General features: G+C 44.8%; 1 protein-coding gene across 3 annotated transcripts in view; it reads left to right on the top strand.

Moving 5' to 3' along the window:
* Window positions 1–18,941, top strand: part of PLCB1 (phospholipase C beta 1) — a 330,038-nt gene that overhangs the window by 205,902 nt on the left and 105,195 nt on the right. For all 3 annotated transcript variants that reach the window (XM_036380013.2, XM_036380015.2, XM_036380016.2), the window contains exons 7-9: window positions 509–584; window positions 6,301–6,401; window positions 7,523–7,689. In XM_036380013.2, coding sequence (XP_036235906.1) covers window positions 509–584; window positions 6,301–6,401; window positions 7,523–7,689 — 344 coding nt within the window. The remainder of the gene's footprint in view (window positions 1–508; window positions 585–6,300; window positions 6,402–7,522; window positions 7,690–18,941) is intronic.

Genomic DNA, 18,941 nt, shown 5'->3' with positions numbered 1-18,941 from the left:
CCCTTCCTTGCCACGTGCTCTCTGCTGACTTTGGGCTGTGAAGATGTGTTTGGGATGAGCCTGGGACCCCTGTGCCTAGAAGAATAATTTTACCCTCTCTTTATAACAGTGGTGGTGGGGTGTCTCTGCTCAAATGCCCTTTGGGCACAGACATCCTGCCTCTCTGCCCTGGTTCTTTCCACTTGTGAAAATTAAAAATAATAAAAAAAAAGAAGCAGCATAATTTCTTTATCTCAGGGATATGTGTAAATAAACAGAATCAAATTGCATGTCACTGGGGGAATGAGGAGACCAGTGATGGCTGAAATGAATACCTGCTGTGATAGGGGCTGGTGTGGGGTAGGGTTAAAACCGAGCTCTGTCAATCTCCCCTCTGTACTGAGCAGCCAGCAAATGGAAATAAATAGCTAAAGAGGCAATAGACTGCTGGGAGATACACAGTCCTTGGCCACAAGGGCCATCAAGGCGTGTGTTTAAAGCAAACCCCTGTGTTTGTGCTCCTGTGCAGCATTTACCGCCTGTTCTCCTCGGACAGAAAGCGCGTGGAGACGGCGCTGGAGGCCTGCAACCTGCCCTCCTCCAGGGTAAGCACTGAGCTCTTGCTGGGGAAGATGAAACAGGAAAGCCTTATCAATATGATTGCCTGGCAAAAGGTTTGGAGACTATGGAAACTATAAGCGAGATTGAAATGAAAGCAAGCTTTGAAACCCCTCAGTTACTGAACAACTGGGAAACAATGGTGTGGCCAGCTGAAGGTGATCCCCTTTTGATGGAACAACACCCTCTGCCTGCAGACAGGCCCAAGGGTCAGAGCAGACCCTGCAGCTTGGCAGAAGGGGCCCAAAGTGGAGGTTTTAGGGTTTAAAATGTAACACAGGATGATAATGTAATGATTCTTATAGGCTGTATGTAAATGCTATAGGATTTGTATCTTGTACTAGATTAGTTAGTAAAAATTAGAATATTCAACACAGAAGATGATTTATTGTATTGTAATGAGAACCTTGCTCTCTTACCCCTTTTACTCTCTTCCCCTATTACTCTCTCACCCTCTCATCCTCTCTCCCCCTCTCTTCTCTCAGGCCTGCTCTGAGCTGTGCTGGCAGCTCCCAGCAGGGCCCTGCACCCAGGCCCTTTGCAATAAACCCCAAGTTCCACGACCTGGCTGCAGAGATCTCTCATCTCCATCCATCCCAACTATCCTACCCCCCGACGCTCCTACAAGCATGGCTTGGCTTGGCTTGGCTTGGCTTGGCTTGGCTTGGCTGGGCTTGGCTTGGCTGGGCTTGGCTGCTGTGTCCTCTCCTCTGAGCTGGGCCATGGCTTGTCTGGGCCTGCTGTGCTGCCTTTGCTCTGGATGGCTCCTCAGCAGCAGCTCTGGCTGTCCCACCCCGAGGTTCCTGAGACCCCTCTGAGTGCCTTTGGGTTGGAGTTGTTTAGGATCAGGGGCACTGGAAGAAGCCTGAAAGGATTCAAAGGAAGGGCAGAGCTTGTGTGACCTGTCCTGGAGGAATCCTGTGAGGGCATTTTAGGAATGGGTGACTGTTGCACAATTTCAGTGTTAGCCTGAGGTGTGTTCCGTAGCTGGAGATAAGTGACAGGATAAACCCTCCTGCCTTATCCAAAAGGTGCATGAAGGAAATGTGGAAATGTGGTGTGGAAGCTGCTAACACTGCAGGGATGCAGCCATTGCATTCTGCTCATCCAGGAGCTCTCCTCAAGCCAGAGCATTTCCAGGATGGCACCTGGCCCTCAGGAAGGCTTTTTTCCGTGGAATGACCTTGAGCAGGTGATTCCAGTTAATGCTGGAGTCACAGTCACAGAGTGGGTGAGGCTAGGAGCAACCACAGTGGGACATGTGCTCCCACCTCCCTGCTCAAGCTGGGTTTTGATCCCAAGAAAGCTTCTTGCAGGATAATTCCTGCATTCAGGGGCCCAAGAGGTGGGGCACAACCCTTCTGTAGCAGAGCCAGCCTGCATCTCCTGATCCCCTGACTTATGCAAAGCTCTGTGCTGTGAGATTTCCTTGACATTTGCCCCCCCAGTGGTTTAACAGAGCCCATTCCTGCAGCTCCAGAACAGTGGAGCAGAATCTTCCCCAGCCAACCCTCAGACACCCCTTACAGTGAGACCTTCCTTCGTAGGTTTAAATAAAATTCCAAGGAATGTCAGCAAAGTAGGTATAAAATACTATAATAAGCTTATATGAAGTATATTGTGAGGTTAGAAATGTGGAGAGAAAGGTTTTAAAGATGAGTTTCCATTTAATTGATAGCAAACAAGACAAAGTGTGCAAAAAAAATCTCTGAGGCGCTGCTCTCTGAATCAGCTGATTTATTTCTTCCGTTTACTACGTGTCTCTGAAAAGAAAATTTAAATATCATTTGGGTCTTTGGAAGAAACTGCAGCCTTTTCCTGCTATTTATCTAAGTAGAGCCAGTTTTACATACACACTGCTGGATGCTTGTTGCTGGGATACCATCTTGAAAATTATTCAGAGTATGAAGTAGATCCTTTCTTTGGTTGGGACAAAAGGGAAATGTGCTGCATACACCAAAGAGAACTGTGTTGATCATCTTTGGAAAATACTGTAGAAGGGCAAAACTGAATTTCATGGAGGTAAGGGAACAGAAGTAAAGCAGAACTTCAACCACAGCTCCTTTCCTTTGTGTTCCTGTTTATTTGAGTAAGTGAAATTCTTAGCTTCAGCTTCCAGCTTTTCTGCCCTGTTGTACTGCAGGACACATGGTGTTCCCATAAAGCCTTGGAAGAGCAATGGACTCCAGCAGCATGCAAGACATGAATATCAGGGAGTTCTGCTCAGCCAAATGACACCAAATTATTCAGAGAATTCATGGAAGTCTCTCATGGATGTTAGCAGTTCAGGCTCTGGATTTTCATACCCTGCCTCACGGATTTTCCCCCTGAGTCTGCACACCTCTCATTGCTCTGGGAAGATATGGAGCTCGCTGGCCATGAGCTTCACACCATGTGTGCTGCAGCTCCTGGAACTGAGGAGTGAATCTTCAACCTGGGCCAGTCCCTCATGTGCCTCTCACAGTGCCCTGGGCACGGGGGCCAGGGGACAGTGTCCCTGTGTGGGCTTTTCTGTGACAGGACAGGTACCCCCTCCATCAGCCCCACTCCCCAGGGAATTCCCTGGGGGGTCTGTGCCAGGAGACCCTGTGGCACGACCTGCAGGCTCTGCGTTTAGTGCAAGAGGAGCAGGAGTTCTCCTTGCCCATGTAATTGTTTTCCTCCTGAGGAATAGCACCAGAGAGGATCCTCGGAATTGCTGAAAATAAATCCTTTGTTTTGTCTTTAAGGGCCTTAATAAGGGATGGGTTCTGTGCAGTGCTGAGCAGCAGGGCATGAGCACAGTGGGATGCCCCATGGGCCTCAAGCCAAGCACTTTTCAAAGCATGGCTTTAGTAATTTCTCTCTTTCTGGGTCACAACTGGCCTGTGTGGAGTCTTGTAGGGTCAGGCTCTGGTGTTTGGAACAGTCATCATCCAGCAGATCTGAAAGCAGAAGGATCTTTAAATAAATGTTTAAACAAAGTTTTAAAATACCCCAATGAATTTCTGAGTTTGCCATCTGATTCCCCTATGTTGTTTTTTTTTTTTTTAAATCTTGGCTATCTTTTGGAAATGGGGTTGCTTTTTGTTATTGTTGGATATTTTTTGTTTGTTTTGGTTAAAGGTGCCTTAAATAGAATTTGGAGAGCTTTATTTTAGCTGGCCTTTTGGCTGTGAAAAGTGGTTTTTGCCTTCTAGTTAATGCCAGGGTTCATAATGAAGCACCAGTGAGCTTGAGTGTTAAAATAAAATAACCAGCTCTTGAGTCCAGTCTGTGCAAATAATCTGAATTAGCTCTCATGCTGCCAAATACATAACAGACTGGATACAGATGTTATAAAAGCAGGCAGGTTAGCAGGCAAGTCCTAAATCAGCAGGGTTTGAAATTAGTAGAGTCTAATCAAGGAATAAAATGGAATGGCAGTGTTAAGCCAGGCTGGAAAGGAGGGATGCTCTCTCTCGTGTGGTGCAGAAGGTTTGTGCTTTGTTCTTTGGTGTCACAGAGATGAGCCCATAAGGTGTGTGGGTGGTTCCTCTGGAACGGGGATGGCTCAGACCAGGCTGACTCAGGGGGCAGGGTATTTTAATCCTGGGGGCACACAGGCTTTTGGAAGCCAAGTATAGCTGTGGGAGGGTGTGCCTGAGGTGGCTTCTGTCTCCCATCTAGATATCTGTGGTTTGTAGCCCACTGATGGTGGTACTGGTAGGAAATACCTATTAAAAGGTTCTGTACACTAGTGCCTGAGGGCTCCTGTTGGTTGTTCTCTTTGCAGTGGGTGTTTGCAGACACAGGCAGGCAAACTGATGTCTGTTAATTGGGTCTGAGTGACAAATCAGAGCCTGGATCTCAGGTTGTTGCAAGACATCCACTTTTGTTCAGCTGAGCGCCTTCAAATCCCTTGTAAAGAAAAAAGTAGTGGCTTGATGGGGGGCTGTAGCTCTGTGGTGGTCAGAGAAGCATTGAAAAGCCCCTGGCTGAGGAGCAGCACCCTGCTGGACAGGGCTGATGAGCAGGGGGAGCAGGGGAGGGCAGGCTGCCAACTCTAACAGGAGAATTCCCTGGTTTTGCTTTGAGAATCCCAGCCTCAAGGCAAACGCAGGTGTTGGCACCGAGAGCTCCACAGCTTGGGTTTTTCAGTGTCGTGGGGGCAGTGCCACTGGCAGCCCTCACTGGAAGGAGCTGTTTTCATCCTGTACCCTCAGCATTCCCACTTCTCCATCCACCCTGGCACTGCCTTTGGCAGCAGTGAGGTACCTGGCTCAGGGATTGATCCCATGTGGAACAAACACACAGGGAGGTCCTGGCTGGGGAAGTTCTGAATCAGCTCACCCTGCAGCCACCCCAGTCTGCCAGAAAAAGGAGGGCACAAGGCTCTGTGGGGTCACCCTAGAATGTTGGAGCCTGGAGATGGTTGTCCAGGCAGAGCAGAGGAACAGCCCAGATCGGTCAGTCTGGGACAGATTGACTCCTGTGGACAGAAACAGGATAAATCCCTCTCAAGCCTCTGTGGATTTCGGATGAAAGGACACAAAGTGATGCCTGTGGCATTGTTTATTTACTGTAAGCTGAAGCAGGAAGAACACAGCAAAGTTTCCTTGGGTCTGACAAAAGCTTGAGCCGTGCTCCAGGTTCCCCTGGCAACGCTGCTGAACAGGCACAGTAATACAGGCACTGCTCGCCCCAGCCAGCTTTGCCAAGCAGGCAGCTTTGTGCTCAAGTTACCATTCTCCTCCTCTAGCTCATCCCTTTTTGGAGCATGGAGAGCCATCCTGTGGGCCATGGTGCTCCCAGAGACCACATGTCACAGCTTTGGATGAAGGACTACCCAGGACAGTAATTGCCTTCAGTAATTTGATTTTTTCAGAGAAAAACATAGTGAGGGTGATGGAATTGTCATCTAGAAGTTGGACTAAATTTAAATCACTCTAAAATTAAATCACTCTAAATTGTAGAAGATGTAAGAAAAAATAATGCTGGCATGTCTTCTGCAGGTGAGCATTTTTATCAATTCCTCTAAAAGAAATCTGATTGCCAAGTGTGTTACACTGAGTGTTCAGGGCAAAGATGGATGGCAAAGCTGTGCTGCTTGAGTCCTGCCCAGAAGTGTGGCATCTTGAAGGTGTATCTGCAGGAAGGAACAGGCAGAATCCCTGCTGCTGTCAGGGAACAAGTGTATTAGTAGTGACACAGTGACCCAGATTGTTCCCCAGCTGTGTGACAGCTCTGGAAAGACGAGAGACATCCTCACCCCCTGTGATGCTGCTGCTCTGCTCACTGAAAACCACAGGCTCAGCAGCACTGGGGTGAGCTCAGAGAACTCAGCAGGGCTGATACACCCATTTCTGCTGTGGGGCAGGGGGTCAGGTGGGCAGAGGTGCCTTCCTCCTCCTTCCCAGGTGCTCAGAGGATCAGATACCTGTGCCTCATGGAAGCTGAAAAATAAACAATAATAACTAAAAAATACAGATTTATAATAAATAACATAAATATATTATATATAATATAATAAAATAAAAAATACAGATGTATTTGTATGTATTTTTTAAAGCTGTGGTCTTTAAGCTGCTGTGGGATTCAGGGGAACCTACAGCCCTGCAGAATCTGAGCTCCTGTGGGTTGCAGGAAGGAAATCAAAAGCAGCCAAGAAGTGAGTGCTCAGTTTGCACAGAACACCTCACAGTGCTGTATGTCTCTTTGACTGTTTGTTTGCCCATTCCACAGAATGATTCCATCCCCCAAGACGACTTCACGCCAGAAGTGTACAGAGTGTTCCTAAACAACCTCTGCCCTCGGCCTGAGATCGACCACATCTTCTCGGAGTTGTAAGGAAGGACTCTCATTGCTTTATTTATTTATTTTCCCCATTCACTGATTCTCTGGCCTGGCCATGGCAAAGTAGGTTATTTACACTACAGCAGCATGCAGCGCTGGCCAGTAACAGATTTAAATGTCAAGCAGGGCTGTTATTTAATCTTGGGTCAAGGGCTCCTTCTCTCCCAGGTTTTTACCTCCACTTCTGATGGCTTGAGTTTTAAAGGAATTTGTTCCTAGAGGAGCAGAACTGCCAGGTCTTGTTTTTCTGCATTGATCAGGACAGTTTAGGTTTCCAAGAAAGTAAAGAAAGAAGAGTAATAAGCAATAACAGCACAAAATAGGCATGAAAATATGTATAATCACCCCCAGAAGCTTAATTAGGACCAGCAAAAAAAGTGCAGCAACTTTTAGGATTTGTGTATGATGAATTCACACCGTGAAATTAAATTAGCAGCCAGCTACAACTGATTTCATCCATTCAGTTATGAGCTCTGTAAGTCCTGGTGCTTCTAGCCCTGCAGCAATCTGTGTACTTCACTTTCAGCACAGCCTGATCAATGGAGGCAGGACAGCAAGCCTGGCTTTCTGTCTGGGCACAGCTTGTACCAAACTCTGCTCTCTTCACTGGCTCTCCAAACAGCATCTTTTTGCTTGCATTGCAGAGCACCTCGAAGCTTTTAGAAGGTTTATAAAAAAGGACCCACACAAATTACCAGAATAATGAAATCAGGGCTGCTGTTATTCAGCAGCAAACCCAAATAGCTGGGCCAGGAGTGCCAGCAGAGTGGCTGTGGCAAGGTGGGGATTGAATCCCACGGCTGTTTTCTCTTTTACTTTTTTAAATAGCTTCATTCCAAGAATTCAGAGGAATGAAAGGCTTTTAGCATTGCTCTACGTCTTCCCATTGATGCCTGAAATGCTGAACATTGTCAAAGATCTTCCTCCTAGATGTCTGATGGAGAACCTTTGGCAAAATAAATTAGGGCAGAGACACAGTGGAGCAATGTTTTTGTTGTATGATAGTTTCGTATGAATCTTGTTTCAGTTCCCTTGGGAGGTTTCAGATGCAGAACCAGACTTGAAGGAAATGTATTAAAATGACTTTGCTGTTGCTTTAATTTCTCTCCAGTGGTGCCAAGAGCAAACCCTACCTTACTGTTGACCAGATGATGGACTTCATCAATTTGAAGCAGCGGGATCCACGATTGAATGAGATCCTTTACCCACCTCTCAAACAAGAACAAGTTCAAGTGCTGATTGAGAAGTATGAACCTAACAGCAACCTGGCAAAGAAAGGTCAGTGCATTTCACACTCCTGCTGCACTCAGAAACATGAGCTCAGCTCTCCTACATGCTAGAGCAAAATTTGCTTCCAGATCCAGCTGCTGTCCCAGCTGTCTGCTTTGGGATCACACAGGCCAGTGAGACATCCTGTGGTGCATTTTAAAATGTGTTGGGTTGGTGTCAGTGAGCAAGGATGGGGCTGCTTTCCCTCCTTGCTTTGCAGTGTGTGGGATTGACAGAAGAGTTGCTCTGGTATGTGACCCTCAGCAGAAGCCTGACTATCACAGTGGCTGTTTACCAGCATCTAAAATGTAAAGTTGAAAGAAGAAAATCAGGGACAATGGAACTCAGAGCGTGATAATTCTATCATTTAATAATACTATTAAGTCTAGCCCTCTGCTTTTGGATAAAGTGGTGTACAATGCAAGATATGAGATCAACTCAGTGTATTTCATGCTATAATCACAGAAAATTCCCTTTTGAACATCTCAAGTGTTGTCAGGACTTAGCTGGGCACTTAGCCAAAACCAGTGAAAGAGCTCCTGCACAAATCTCTGCAGATTTTTGCTACCACCACAAGTCTTAAAATAGCATTCAGTTTGTGTCTGCATCCTGTTTTATTCCAATCCACATATCCTGATGATTAGCCCAGCTTTTGATGTGTTTACACCTTAGAAATTTTAGAGGCATGGGAGTATCCTGAAAAACAGATCTAATATGAAAAAAATATGGTTTGGTCCAGAGATTATGGATCAAAAAAGTCAAAAAAGACCCAAGAGTCTGGATGTTAACTGAAGGCACTCCCACCTCTCCCTGGAAGCCTTCTCACCTTGACATCTTGCTGAGGAAATTGATGTCACCATCAGTGTTGTCTCTCAAACACTTCTAATTTTTTCTCTTAAGGCTTCTTATTTTCCTAGTCCAATCCAGCTGAGTGTTTCCAGAGGTTTTGCTGGAGGGTTAAATCCTGCTTCTTGGCCACATTTATGCACACTGTCTCCTGACATCAGCAGGAGCAGTACCTTGAGGAAATGGAGCCCCTTGTGACCTCCTTTCTCATCTGTGCAAATATTAGAGCTGTGCTCTGTGCTTACCTTACTTCCCACCAGCAGCAGCAAAGTCTGCTACCTGAAAGATCATCCTTGTTACCCAAATATTAGCACTGCATATCAACCAAATAAAGGATTTATTAGAAGGAGGTGTGTGCTGTGCCAGAGTCACACCTCTGACTAGCAAAAAGGAGAAAACACGAAACAGAGCCCAGGTCGAAGGTGCTGTGGTGGTGTTTGCTCCCACCCTCCAGTGGGATTTGCTCACCCTGTTAACCTTGGGGCACGTTTGCTGTTCCACAGGTGCCTCCTGTCCTGGGTGTGATTTATGCTGCTCTTAAAGAATCAGTTCTCTCTGTAAATGCTGACTTGAAGAAGGGATAGATCACAAAGAGTTAATTCTTTTAGTGGGATTGTGGTGGGGTTTTTTCCCTTTTCAGGCTTTTGTGCACTGGGGTCCAGCTGGCACAACCTGAGATCCACCTCTGTGCTGAAGAACCACCTCCCTGTCTGGCAGCTGAGCTGCAGGAACTGGCAGCAGCTCCAGTGTAAATCCCAAGCTTACTGCCTTAAAATGACAGGAATTGGCTAATCAGGGATGACATGGGGACACAATATTTTCTGTGCATCTGCTCCGAGCTGGGAATGCAATTCACTGTATATTAAATGAAGTGTAGGTGTGCATTCATTTCTGCACTCATGGAATAATTGTCCAAAAATGCTTCGTGTCTATAAAATGTCACCAAAATGTAACCACATATTTAGAGCAGTGATTTAACCTTTTAATATGTTGCTCTGGAAAAGGGATGATCCCCCAGGCTTCCTGCTGCCAGGGTTGTTGAAGTGAAGTTTCCAGACAGTTTTTGGCCAGAAACATGAACAGAGGTACCCAGACAACCTCCAAAAGTGTGATGCACATGCTTGTTAGCAAATAAAATGCCATGCATTGAAAAGTTCCTTTAAATAAAATCAGGGATTTTTTTTCCTTAAAACTGTAAATCCAAATTTATGAAATGGAAGCCATGTGCACACCTGACTCCTTGCTCCCTGTTTGGATAGTGCTAGACTTTCACTCCTCTGATGATTGTTCTTCCTAATTTCCTGTCCCAGCTCATTGGCTGTGCACATCCACTGTACCACAATTTTCTCTTCTAATGATTCTCTCCTAGCTAATTGAATGGATTTCTGGTGAGTTGTTGTGCACTATTCAAGTGCTTTTGGGATCTCATCATTCCCCTGGTCCCCACTGTAGCCTTTTGGTTGCACCTGTTGCTGCTCACCTGCACTGTTTTGAACACAGTAAGCAAGAGCTGTCCATCATGTTTTACATTTTTGCAGCTCCTCAGGTACCTGGTACAATCTTTTGCTGGTGAAGTTCCTGAGGTTACAGAGGTCTGAGTAAAACTCCTGCCTGTGATCCTGCAGTCACTGATGTATTTTAGGTGCATTTATTGCTGGGACTGGAGCTTTTGCAAAAAGTGGAGCTTTTGCAGAATCAGCAGAGAGGTGGGCCTGACATATGCATAGGTTAAGTGTCTGGAGTAGTGTTTTGTTGTGGGCCAGGTAAGCTGATGTGATTAATGCTTTGTGTCGTGCTGGGAAGGAGGTTAATTCCCTGCAGAACTGTTCCCTTATCAGGTGGGAGCAGGAGGAGCCCCTGGTGGTGCTGAGCAGTCTCTCCCTGTGTGCTGGGGGCTGTGGGGCTGGAGAAGAATTTACCAATTTATGTGTGCTTCCCATTCCACAGAAACGTGTGGCTCTTCCTTACATAACAATGCAATTCATTTCTGAGAGTTTCTGGGCTCAGAGGGAGCTTTGAGAGCTCGAACACCAATGTCTCAGCTGAAAGCTTCCATTCTGAAAGCAGGGGAGTGCTCTGGAAAGCACAGAGCCACAGCCCCTGGGTCACCTGCACACTCCAGGCGTGCAGCAAGAGCTGTACCCAGCGCCAGGCTGGGGATGGAAGCAGGGAGAGCACAAACCCAAGGGCTGCTAGGGAAAGGAGTGTGAAAAACTAAAGCCATTAATTTATGTGTTTCCACATCATCCTTGGAGGGAGCAAGGCAAGGGTTAGGCTATTATCAGCCTTTATTTTTAGAGTGGTTTTGTGGTGGAAGATTTAAAAATAGAGTGTGAAAGTGCTTTAAGTAATGGCATAAAGATGTTGATTTTTTTTCCCCTTATAAGGATGCATTTATTTAAATATTATCTCTGCTTCTTTAGTTTTAAAGGGCCAACCCTTTAGATCTGTACAGAGGAAAAGAGCTTTGCTCTTACATTTCACAATGTTTCTTTCTCCAGATTTTCTCTCTATCTATTTGCTGTGTGTCAGCTTTGGTTAGACATGCATGTGTAAGGATTGTAGAGGAGCTGGTTGCATGACTCTCTCCATGAATTCCAGTATTAATTCTGTTTTGCAGTGCACATTTATTGGTAGTTGTTGCACTGAGTTTTTCTTAGGTAATAAAATAAATTAGGCAATTATCATTCAATTAAGTTATATTTAATTTTATACAGCATCTATTGTATGTATTTTTCCCATGGCAGCCTCAACACCAGGCACTATTCACTCCAGCATAAATGTGGTTTTCCTCCTTTAAACTTTTATGCAACTTAAACATTTTCACTCCACTGCATTAAATTCACCTTTTAGTAACTGCTTAAGAATAATTACACCCTGGATTCTTTTGGTGGCAGAAGGGGGTCATTTCCCAGGTAACAGATTTTAATGGCAAAAACAAGCACTGTGCAGCCATGGCTCTTCTTTTCAGACATACTTCATAATATTTAAAGCATGAATTCTGACATATAAATCATTCAGGCAAATGGTTGGTATGAAACACTTGTAGGAAGTGTTACAGAACAGTTGGAATTCCTTGGCCTCCCAACTGGAACATGGAAAGTGAGAATACTTCCCCAAAAGCCCATTAACTTTGGGATTGTCAGTGTTTTCCAGCATTCCAGTTGTACAAGGGAAGAGCTCTCTGCCCTGTTTCTGTCTCAGATATTGACAGAACAATAGATCCCAGTCATGATCGATTGCTCTATGAAATGTTTAAGCCACATCAAAGCTGTAGGTTAGCCCAGGCTGTCAGCAGCAAGTGCTAAGCTAGGTAGCTTACCAGAAAACCTTTTTAAAAAATTGTTTAAAACTTATATATATATATATATATATATATATATATCTGTACCACAAATGGTAGTATGGATAATTTGTCAGCATAAATAAGTTAATGGAAACTATTTGTCAAAATGAGTTTGCAAAATTTATTTCTGTAATACACTGGAGGTCGCTTTTTCTAGTTAAGCTGTAAAATTAATTTCAGATCTTGCAGTTGTTTGGAACATTGCATCTCAAGTGAAAAACTAAATGTAAAAACATTTTAGAATGGAAAATCCTCAATTATAAGGATTTTTTGCATCTGCTTTGCAGGTAAATCATGTCATCTTTGAACTGCACCAAGTGAAACAGTGATGTGGACTAGTGGTAGTGGATTTTGCAACATTGAACACTTTACTCTGTTGTTGGCAGTAGAGATGATGAAAATACCAAAATATATTTAGGGTTCCAGGGCGGGCAAGTTTTGTGATCTTCAGTGTATAATGCGCAGTTTGAAAGAATCATGAGCTTTGCAGAATTCCATTTTGGACCTGGTATCTGGCACCAGGAACAGCTGCACTGACATCAGTGCAACAGTGCTGAGTGTAAACTGGCCCACACCTACAGTGGGGGTGCATTATCCTCAGGGCTGCAGAGCACGAACCATGGTGCCAGAGCAGGTTCTGCAGTCAGCCCAGCCCTGTGCTGCCCCACAGGGAAGTGACCACAGTGGTGGCTCCTCTTCCACAGCCTGGGACCTCCCTGGTGGGCCCTGGCACCAGACCCCACCGGCAGCCTTCCCCCCTGTGCCAGCACTGGGAATGGCTGGAGGAACCTGGGCTGGCAGGACCGCAAAGCAAACACACGTTTAGAGGGTTTAGAACCTCATTCAGAACCTCCAGCAGGAGCCTTTGCCCAGAGAGGAGAGACTCTTACATCAATTCTGCGTTTCAGGGGTTATGGAGAGATATTTCTCTGTATTGTGTTTGACCTGGCCTCAGACTGTCAGAGCCCATAAATAGAAATCTTATTCCAACAGTCAGACTGTTTATTCTGTGCTTGTTGCTGTCTCTTTTATGGAGCACGGGGAAGTATTCAATTTTAGCAGCAGAATTTATGATTTGAAGATGAATTTTAGATAAGGTTTATTTCTGAAAATATAAAGGAGCCTGGACTCAAGTGCTGAAGGAAACAAAAGCAGATAAAGTTTGGACAAGCATGGCATGGTTTGGCTCTTCGTTGTGACGTGTACAAATGCAGTGCTTGCAGCTGGAAAGGGCCCCTGAGGACACAGGGAAGGGAAGGGAGGCTGCTGGGTGACATCCAGGACTGGTGGCACAGGAGCCACAAATGGGCTCGCTGCCACTGGGCCATCCCCTTCTGTGTGTCATTTGTGGGGTTTGCCTCATCCTCGGGGGGCTGGGCTCACCAGACAGTCAGTCTGTGCCCTGAGGAGCCAGGCTGAGCCTTGGGAGCTTTGGGATGGCTGGGATCTGTCAGGGCAGGGCTCCCAGAGCAGCCTGGGAGAAAGTTCCCTTTGCTGGCAGATGCTGTCAGCCACCAGTATCCTTCAATATCCACCAATATCCACCCATATCCTTCAATATGCACCAATATCCACCAATATCCACCAATATCTACCAATATCCACCAATATCCTTCAATATCCACCAATATCCTTCAGTATCCACCAGTATCCTTCAATATCCTTCAATATCCACCAATATCCTTCAATATGCACCAATATCCTTCAATATCCACCAATATCCTCCAGGTGGAAGGATATCAATTGATACCCTGCCCATAAACACTGCCCATAAACACCCTGCCCATAAATTCCTACCCCACCCATAACTACAGAACTCTGGGGAGGCAGCACGAGGTGTGGAACTAAGGGACAATGTTGGCACAAGAACACACAGGGATCAAGTGGCCTTGAATAAATTTAGGCTGGAAATGAGGAAAACTTTCCTAACAATATAGTCCTGGCACAGAGTACCAGAGGTGGTAAAGAGGGCAAAAAAAAGCAATTGTTGTTAGGAGAGAGCTCAAGTTGTTTATGGAAGGGATTGTCCACTCCAGTGGCTGCAGCTGCAGAACCCAGTTTAAAGGACAGATAAGGAAGGCCCTTTAAAGGGACTAAAATCCTTTCTTTTCAGTTTATTTGCACTGTCTTTGCAGTGCCACCCCTTTATTCTTTTCCCCTTCTCTTTAATATTAATCTATTTTCAGTTGCAGGAGTTTGTGGAAGTAAAAATGTCACCTGTGATTTTTCTCTTTTAGATTTTTTCAGCACTTAGAGCACACTGACACTATTCTCTTATCTCTTCCCATGATAGTACAGGGCAGTCTTTTTGGCAAGTGCATTAATAGCTTATGTAGAGAAGTATCACTTAGCAGGAAAAAATACATATTTTTAGATGTCTTTTGGTGCAACTTAGCAATTGGAAATAAGCCAACATTTAACATTATTCCATCTCCCAGGATCACTCTGAGGCATTGTACAGAGGATGTTTTTGAGAGGTTTGGCAAGACAGTGACATATTTCAGTGATGTCCCTCTTTCAAGTCTGTCAGAAATAACTGTAGTATTGCTGGGATGAATGGTGTTTTCATCTGTCTGATTTAAATCCTTTCCACTCAGCTGCCTTAAAAACCTGCCATGTTGCAAAGTGCTCATCCCACTGCTAGCTAGGGACTGGTGTAAAGGTGGTTTTGTGGTGGTTTTGTGGATTTAATTGGATCTAAACTAACTGTCTTGTGATATTCCGTAAGAGATATCCTGTCAGAAACAATTTCTGCTACGTCTCTGCTGAGAAGTCAAGAGCAGAGGATGGGTTCATGGCTTAAAACCCTGCTTCAGTCTTGAGACTTAGGAGAGATCAGTTGCTTGGGGTTTTCCCGACTCCTTAACAATTACTGGTTATTTAAGTTTGCCTTCTAACAAGTTTAGCATCTGCCTGCTGAAGTTTCAGAAACTGTTCCAAGACTTGTTTTCCTTCTCAGGAAAGCTCTGCTTACCACAATCTCTGAACTGTGACCATGCATTGTAACAGCAGAGGCTTTTAAAGCTGCTGCAGGCATTCAGAGGATCAATAGCCATCAAAATAAACGTGTTTCCAAGGTATCAATTGTAAGGAAGAGAAAATGTCGAGTGCTTGCAATCTTCCCTGCTTCAATGTGTGTGTTGCTGTTTTCTAGCACTACTGCAGAAAAATACCTCCTTTTCATAGGCTTGTAGCCCCTGTGTGTCAGAGCCCTTCCTTCCTGAGAGCTTGAAAAGGCTGAAAAAGCCTGTGACTTCTAATAAAATGAGTAAATAAATACCACACTCAACACTACAGTTGGCTTTAAGATCTTGTTAAACCTGGATGGTTCATGCCTACAGGCACCAGTGAGATTTGGAAACCTGTTTTTTCCTCAGGTGCCACTCCACCTTCCTTTCCCTTGGAGATGGCAGTGTCCTTGGAATGCTCCCCAAGTTTTAATTCTGGTTTTTAATTCTGGTTTAAGTAGATTTGCTGTTTGGCATGGCTCGTGTGGAAGCTTGTAGGAAATATTTCTTCCCTGGTGTGAATTCAGTGTCTTGGGCTGCAGTGCCTCATCTTGATGGTTCAGAAAAGTGGGTTTTCATCTGCAAACATTTTTTTGCCACCCCCCAGAAAAGGTAAATAATTGTATCCACTCTTGGTTTTCTCTGTGCACTTGTGCAGATGCTAACGTGGATATGATAGTTCATTAGAATGACAAGCATTCCTGATTTAGACACCCTGAGCTCTGCTTTCTTGAGGAGCCTTGCAGTGCACACAGCTCTGGATCTCAGTGTCCTTGGGCATGTGGTATTTCCCCATGGAGTGATGGTACTGAGCAAGCTCTTCTGTGGAGCCTGCTTAGACACACCAGCTTTGCCTTGCCCTCTTCTCCCCCACTGACTTGTCATTCAGGGTGATGGATTCCTGGGCAGCTTCTTCCCTGTTCACCTCTGTATTTTGGATTTTTCTTTGCTCCAGTGATTAGCTGTGTAGCTTGAATTGTTATTTGTGTGTTCTCATTTGATTTGTGTCCCATTCAGTAAGCATTTATCCTGATCCTGTATCAGGATAAATCATATCTGTAGGATAATTGATCCTGATCCTGTATCAGGATAAATCGTATCTATAGGATAATTGATCCTGATTCTGTATCAGGATAAATCATATCTGTAGGATAATTGATCCTGATCCTGTATCAGGATAAATCATATCTGTAGGATAATTGATCCTGATCCTGTATCAGGATAAACCATATCTGTAGGATAATTTATCCTGATGCTGGATCAGGGTAAATCATAGCTGTAGGATAATTGATCCTGATCTTGTACCGTTCTCACTGCACTGTACCCATTCAGGGCTGGACTAAGGAATCTTGCTCTGTTCCTTTCTTACTGAGGGAGTTTTCCATTTCTCTTTCAAGAACATGTTCCCCAAGACAGCTTGTTTTGGTTTGTGGCCAGGTAACTCTAATTACAGAAGGTATTTCAGGGACTAGAACTGAGGGCAGGATTGGATCCGTTATGTTTTCCTCCAAGTTTAGGGAAAGGAAATGAGACTTGAGCACAACAGGATATTGTCCTGCTTTGATTTTAAAGGATTTAAGCAATGACACAACCAATAAATCCACTGCAAGACTGTTTCCTAGCACACTTAATTGAAGCACTGCCAAGCTTTTCCAGACACACACCCCAAGTTTTCTAGTGCTCACTCTGGTCTCATTACCTGTTTAATTCCTTTTTCTTAATCACCTTTTTTGATGCAGCTTCCTTTACAGATGGCTTGCTGATCTCTGCATCTCATCTGTTTCTCAGGGTGATAGATTCCAATGCATCTTCTTCCCTGTTCACCTCTGTATTTTGGATTTTTCTTTGCTCCAGTGATTAGCTATGAAGCTTGAATTGTTATTTGTGTGTTCTCCTTTGGTTTGTGTCCCATTTACCTGGTTCATGACAGCTTTGCCCTCTTGCTTTGCTAACAGCCACCAGAGAACCGTCTGGTTTTTAAACCCTACGTTGTTGATTCTACTTTTTCACATTATTAAGGACTTTATGAAACCAGACCTACCACTGATCAGTGTTCAGCCTCTGGACTTTTTGTGCAGTTCAGCTTTCAAATTCAAAGAAACCCTGATCTTTTAAGCTGACCTCAGTTTATTTCTATCTGAGCTTTTTTACAGATTAGTTTTTCCAATTAGGAAAAATCAGAGTTTAAAACTTCATTAAATGCTTCACTAGTAATCAGATGCAGTAATTCAGATATATTGCTGTTCCTCTGCTTATTAATTTGATAAGGCTGACTAGTGGGAATTTTTGCCCTTACTGATCATTGAGAGAACTGCTGAACTGGAGGAGCTACTGATGATTTCTGCCCCCAGTGTGTAAATGGTGGCTGCTACTCTGATATTTCGATGTATCTGCAGATCCTGACCTGAGGGTCTTTGCCATGCTCACTGTTTTTTCCAAAACAAAGCAGCACTAGGATAACTGGGGTGAGGTCTTTACCCAGTTGTGGGGCTGGGGTCTTTGCAGTCTGGGCTGAGCTCGTACAGTGTTCTCTCCTTGGGGTGACTTTGCCACCAAGAGTGGCAGAAAGTGGACCGTGCAGTGGGACAGTCCTGTCCTGCCCTGGTTTGCAAAACCAAATAAGCAGAAACTGCAGTTACCCCCTGTGGGGGGATAGAATGTAAGAAAATACAGATAGTGCAGAAGGTAATCTCACAGCTGAGGAGTTGCAGCTGTACCAATCCCCAAAGATCAGGAACAGGCCTGCCCTTAACAGGCCACAGCTGTGCCCAATATGAAGAAGAGTGCTACAAAAGAGTGGCTTTGCTGGCTGAGGAGAGGGATGGAGGTTTTGGCTGTGCTGTGAGGAAGAAGCAGTCAGTGCTGTGAGGAGCTGCCCATGAGAAATCACCAAGAAGGTATGGGAACTTTGCAATGAGATGATAACAACCCCCGAGCAATAGAGCAGCAGAAATGTGTCTGGAAAGCCAAGCAGCTTTCAGCACCACTTGGATGCAAACCCTGCAAGTGCCACCAGAGCAGCTCTGGCGTGCTGTGTCCCACACAGTGTGAATGCCATGGAAATTCATCCTGGGAGCTTCTCTGCAGGCTGACAGGGGCAGAGGGCAGACAGTAGCTAATGTGTGCCCAGTGTCAGGAGACACACCAGGATCTGTGCCTTCTGCTCCACACTGTGCATGAAATTTTAATCCCTCATGAGCTGAATTGCAGGGCTTGTTTGTGAGAGAGAGTTCCAATGGGACACGATTCACAGATCTCTCACTGGATTATCAAGTGTCTGCTTTGCTTGTTGGATTCTTATCTTCAAATTGAGAGGGCTGCTCAATTGTGTGGGATTACAGCAAATGTGATTATTATTACAGATAGCATTGGAATAAACCTGATTTCACTGTCAGGCAAAATACCATTGCAGTTCTGTGCTGCTGACTGGGAGATACAAGGTGCCAATTAATTGTCTGGCTTCCTTTTGTTTGTTTTCTTTTTTTGCTTTAATAATATCTCTTGGCACAATGGTGATTCCCAGTTACATTATAACTGAGTGGATAACAGCATGGCTGTAAACAAAGGGAAAGCACTATGACGTTTGCAAATATACAGAGAGAAATGTTTAAAATCCATGTGGCCTAACCTGTTTACTGTGCACAAGCAAATGCATATTTTAATTGTCATACAGATCATCCACAAACTTTAAGGGACAGGTGAAAGCTGTTGTTAAAGTTGCAAGAATGAAATGCAAAGAAAAGTGCTCACGTTCATTGTCTTTTCTCCTGTGCCTCTCTTGTTTTCTATCCCAAGACTTTTCCTGGAGGGCTGGAAGGCTCCTGGGAGCAGGCTGGGCAAGGAAAATTGTCATAGAGCTTAGGAAAATTAGGTAGCTGCACATCAAAATAAGGGGATGAGGTTTAGATCAAACAGCTGTTTGAGAAGTTGTCAGGGTTAGCTGCACCTTTATTAAATCTCCCCCAGGGTACTGCACTGCTGGTGTTTTGGTCTGATCCTGGACCTCTGCAGAGGGCACAGAACTGCAGGAGCAGCTTCTTTTGGAAGCTGGAGCCTGCTTT

Source organism: Molothrus ater, chromosome 3 (genome assembly GCF_012460135.2).
Source record: "Molothrus ater isolate BHLD 08-10-18 breed brown headed cowbird chromosome 3, BPBGC_Mater_1.1, whole genome shotgun sequence".
In the NCBI taxonomy this organism is placed as follows: domain Eukaryota; kingdom Metazoa; phylum Chordata; class Aves; order Passeriformes; family Icteridae; genus Molothrus; species Molothrus ater.
The sequence above is the reverse complement of the archived record's forward strand: the minus strand, read 5'-3'. Positions and strand labels throughout refer to the sequence as shown.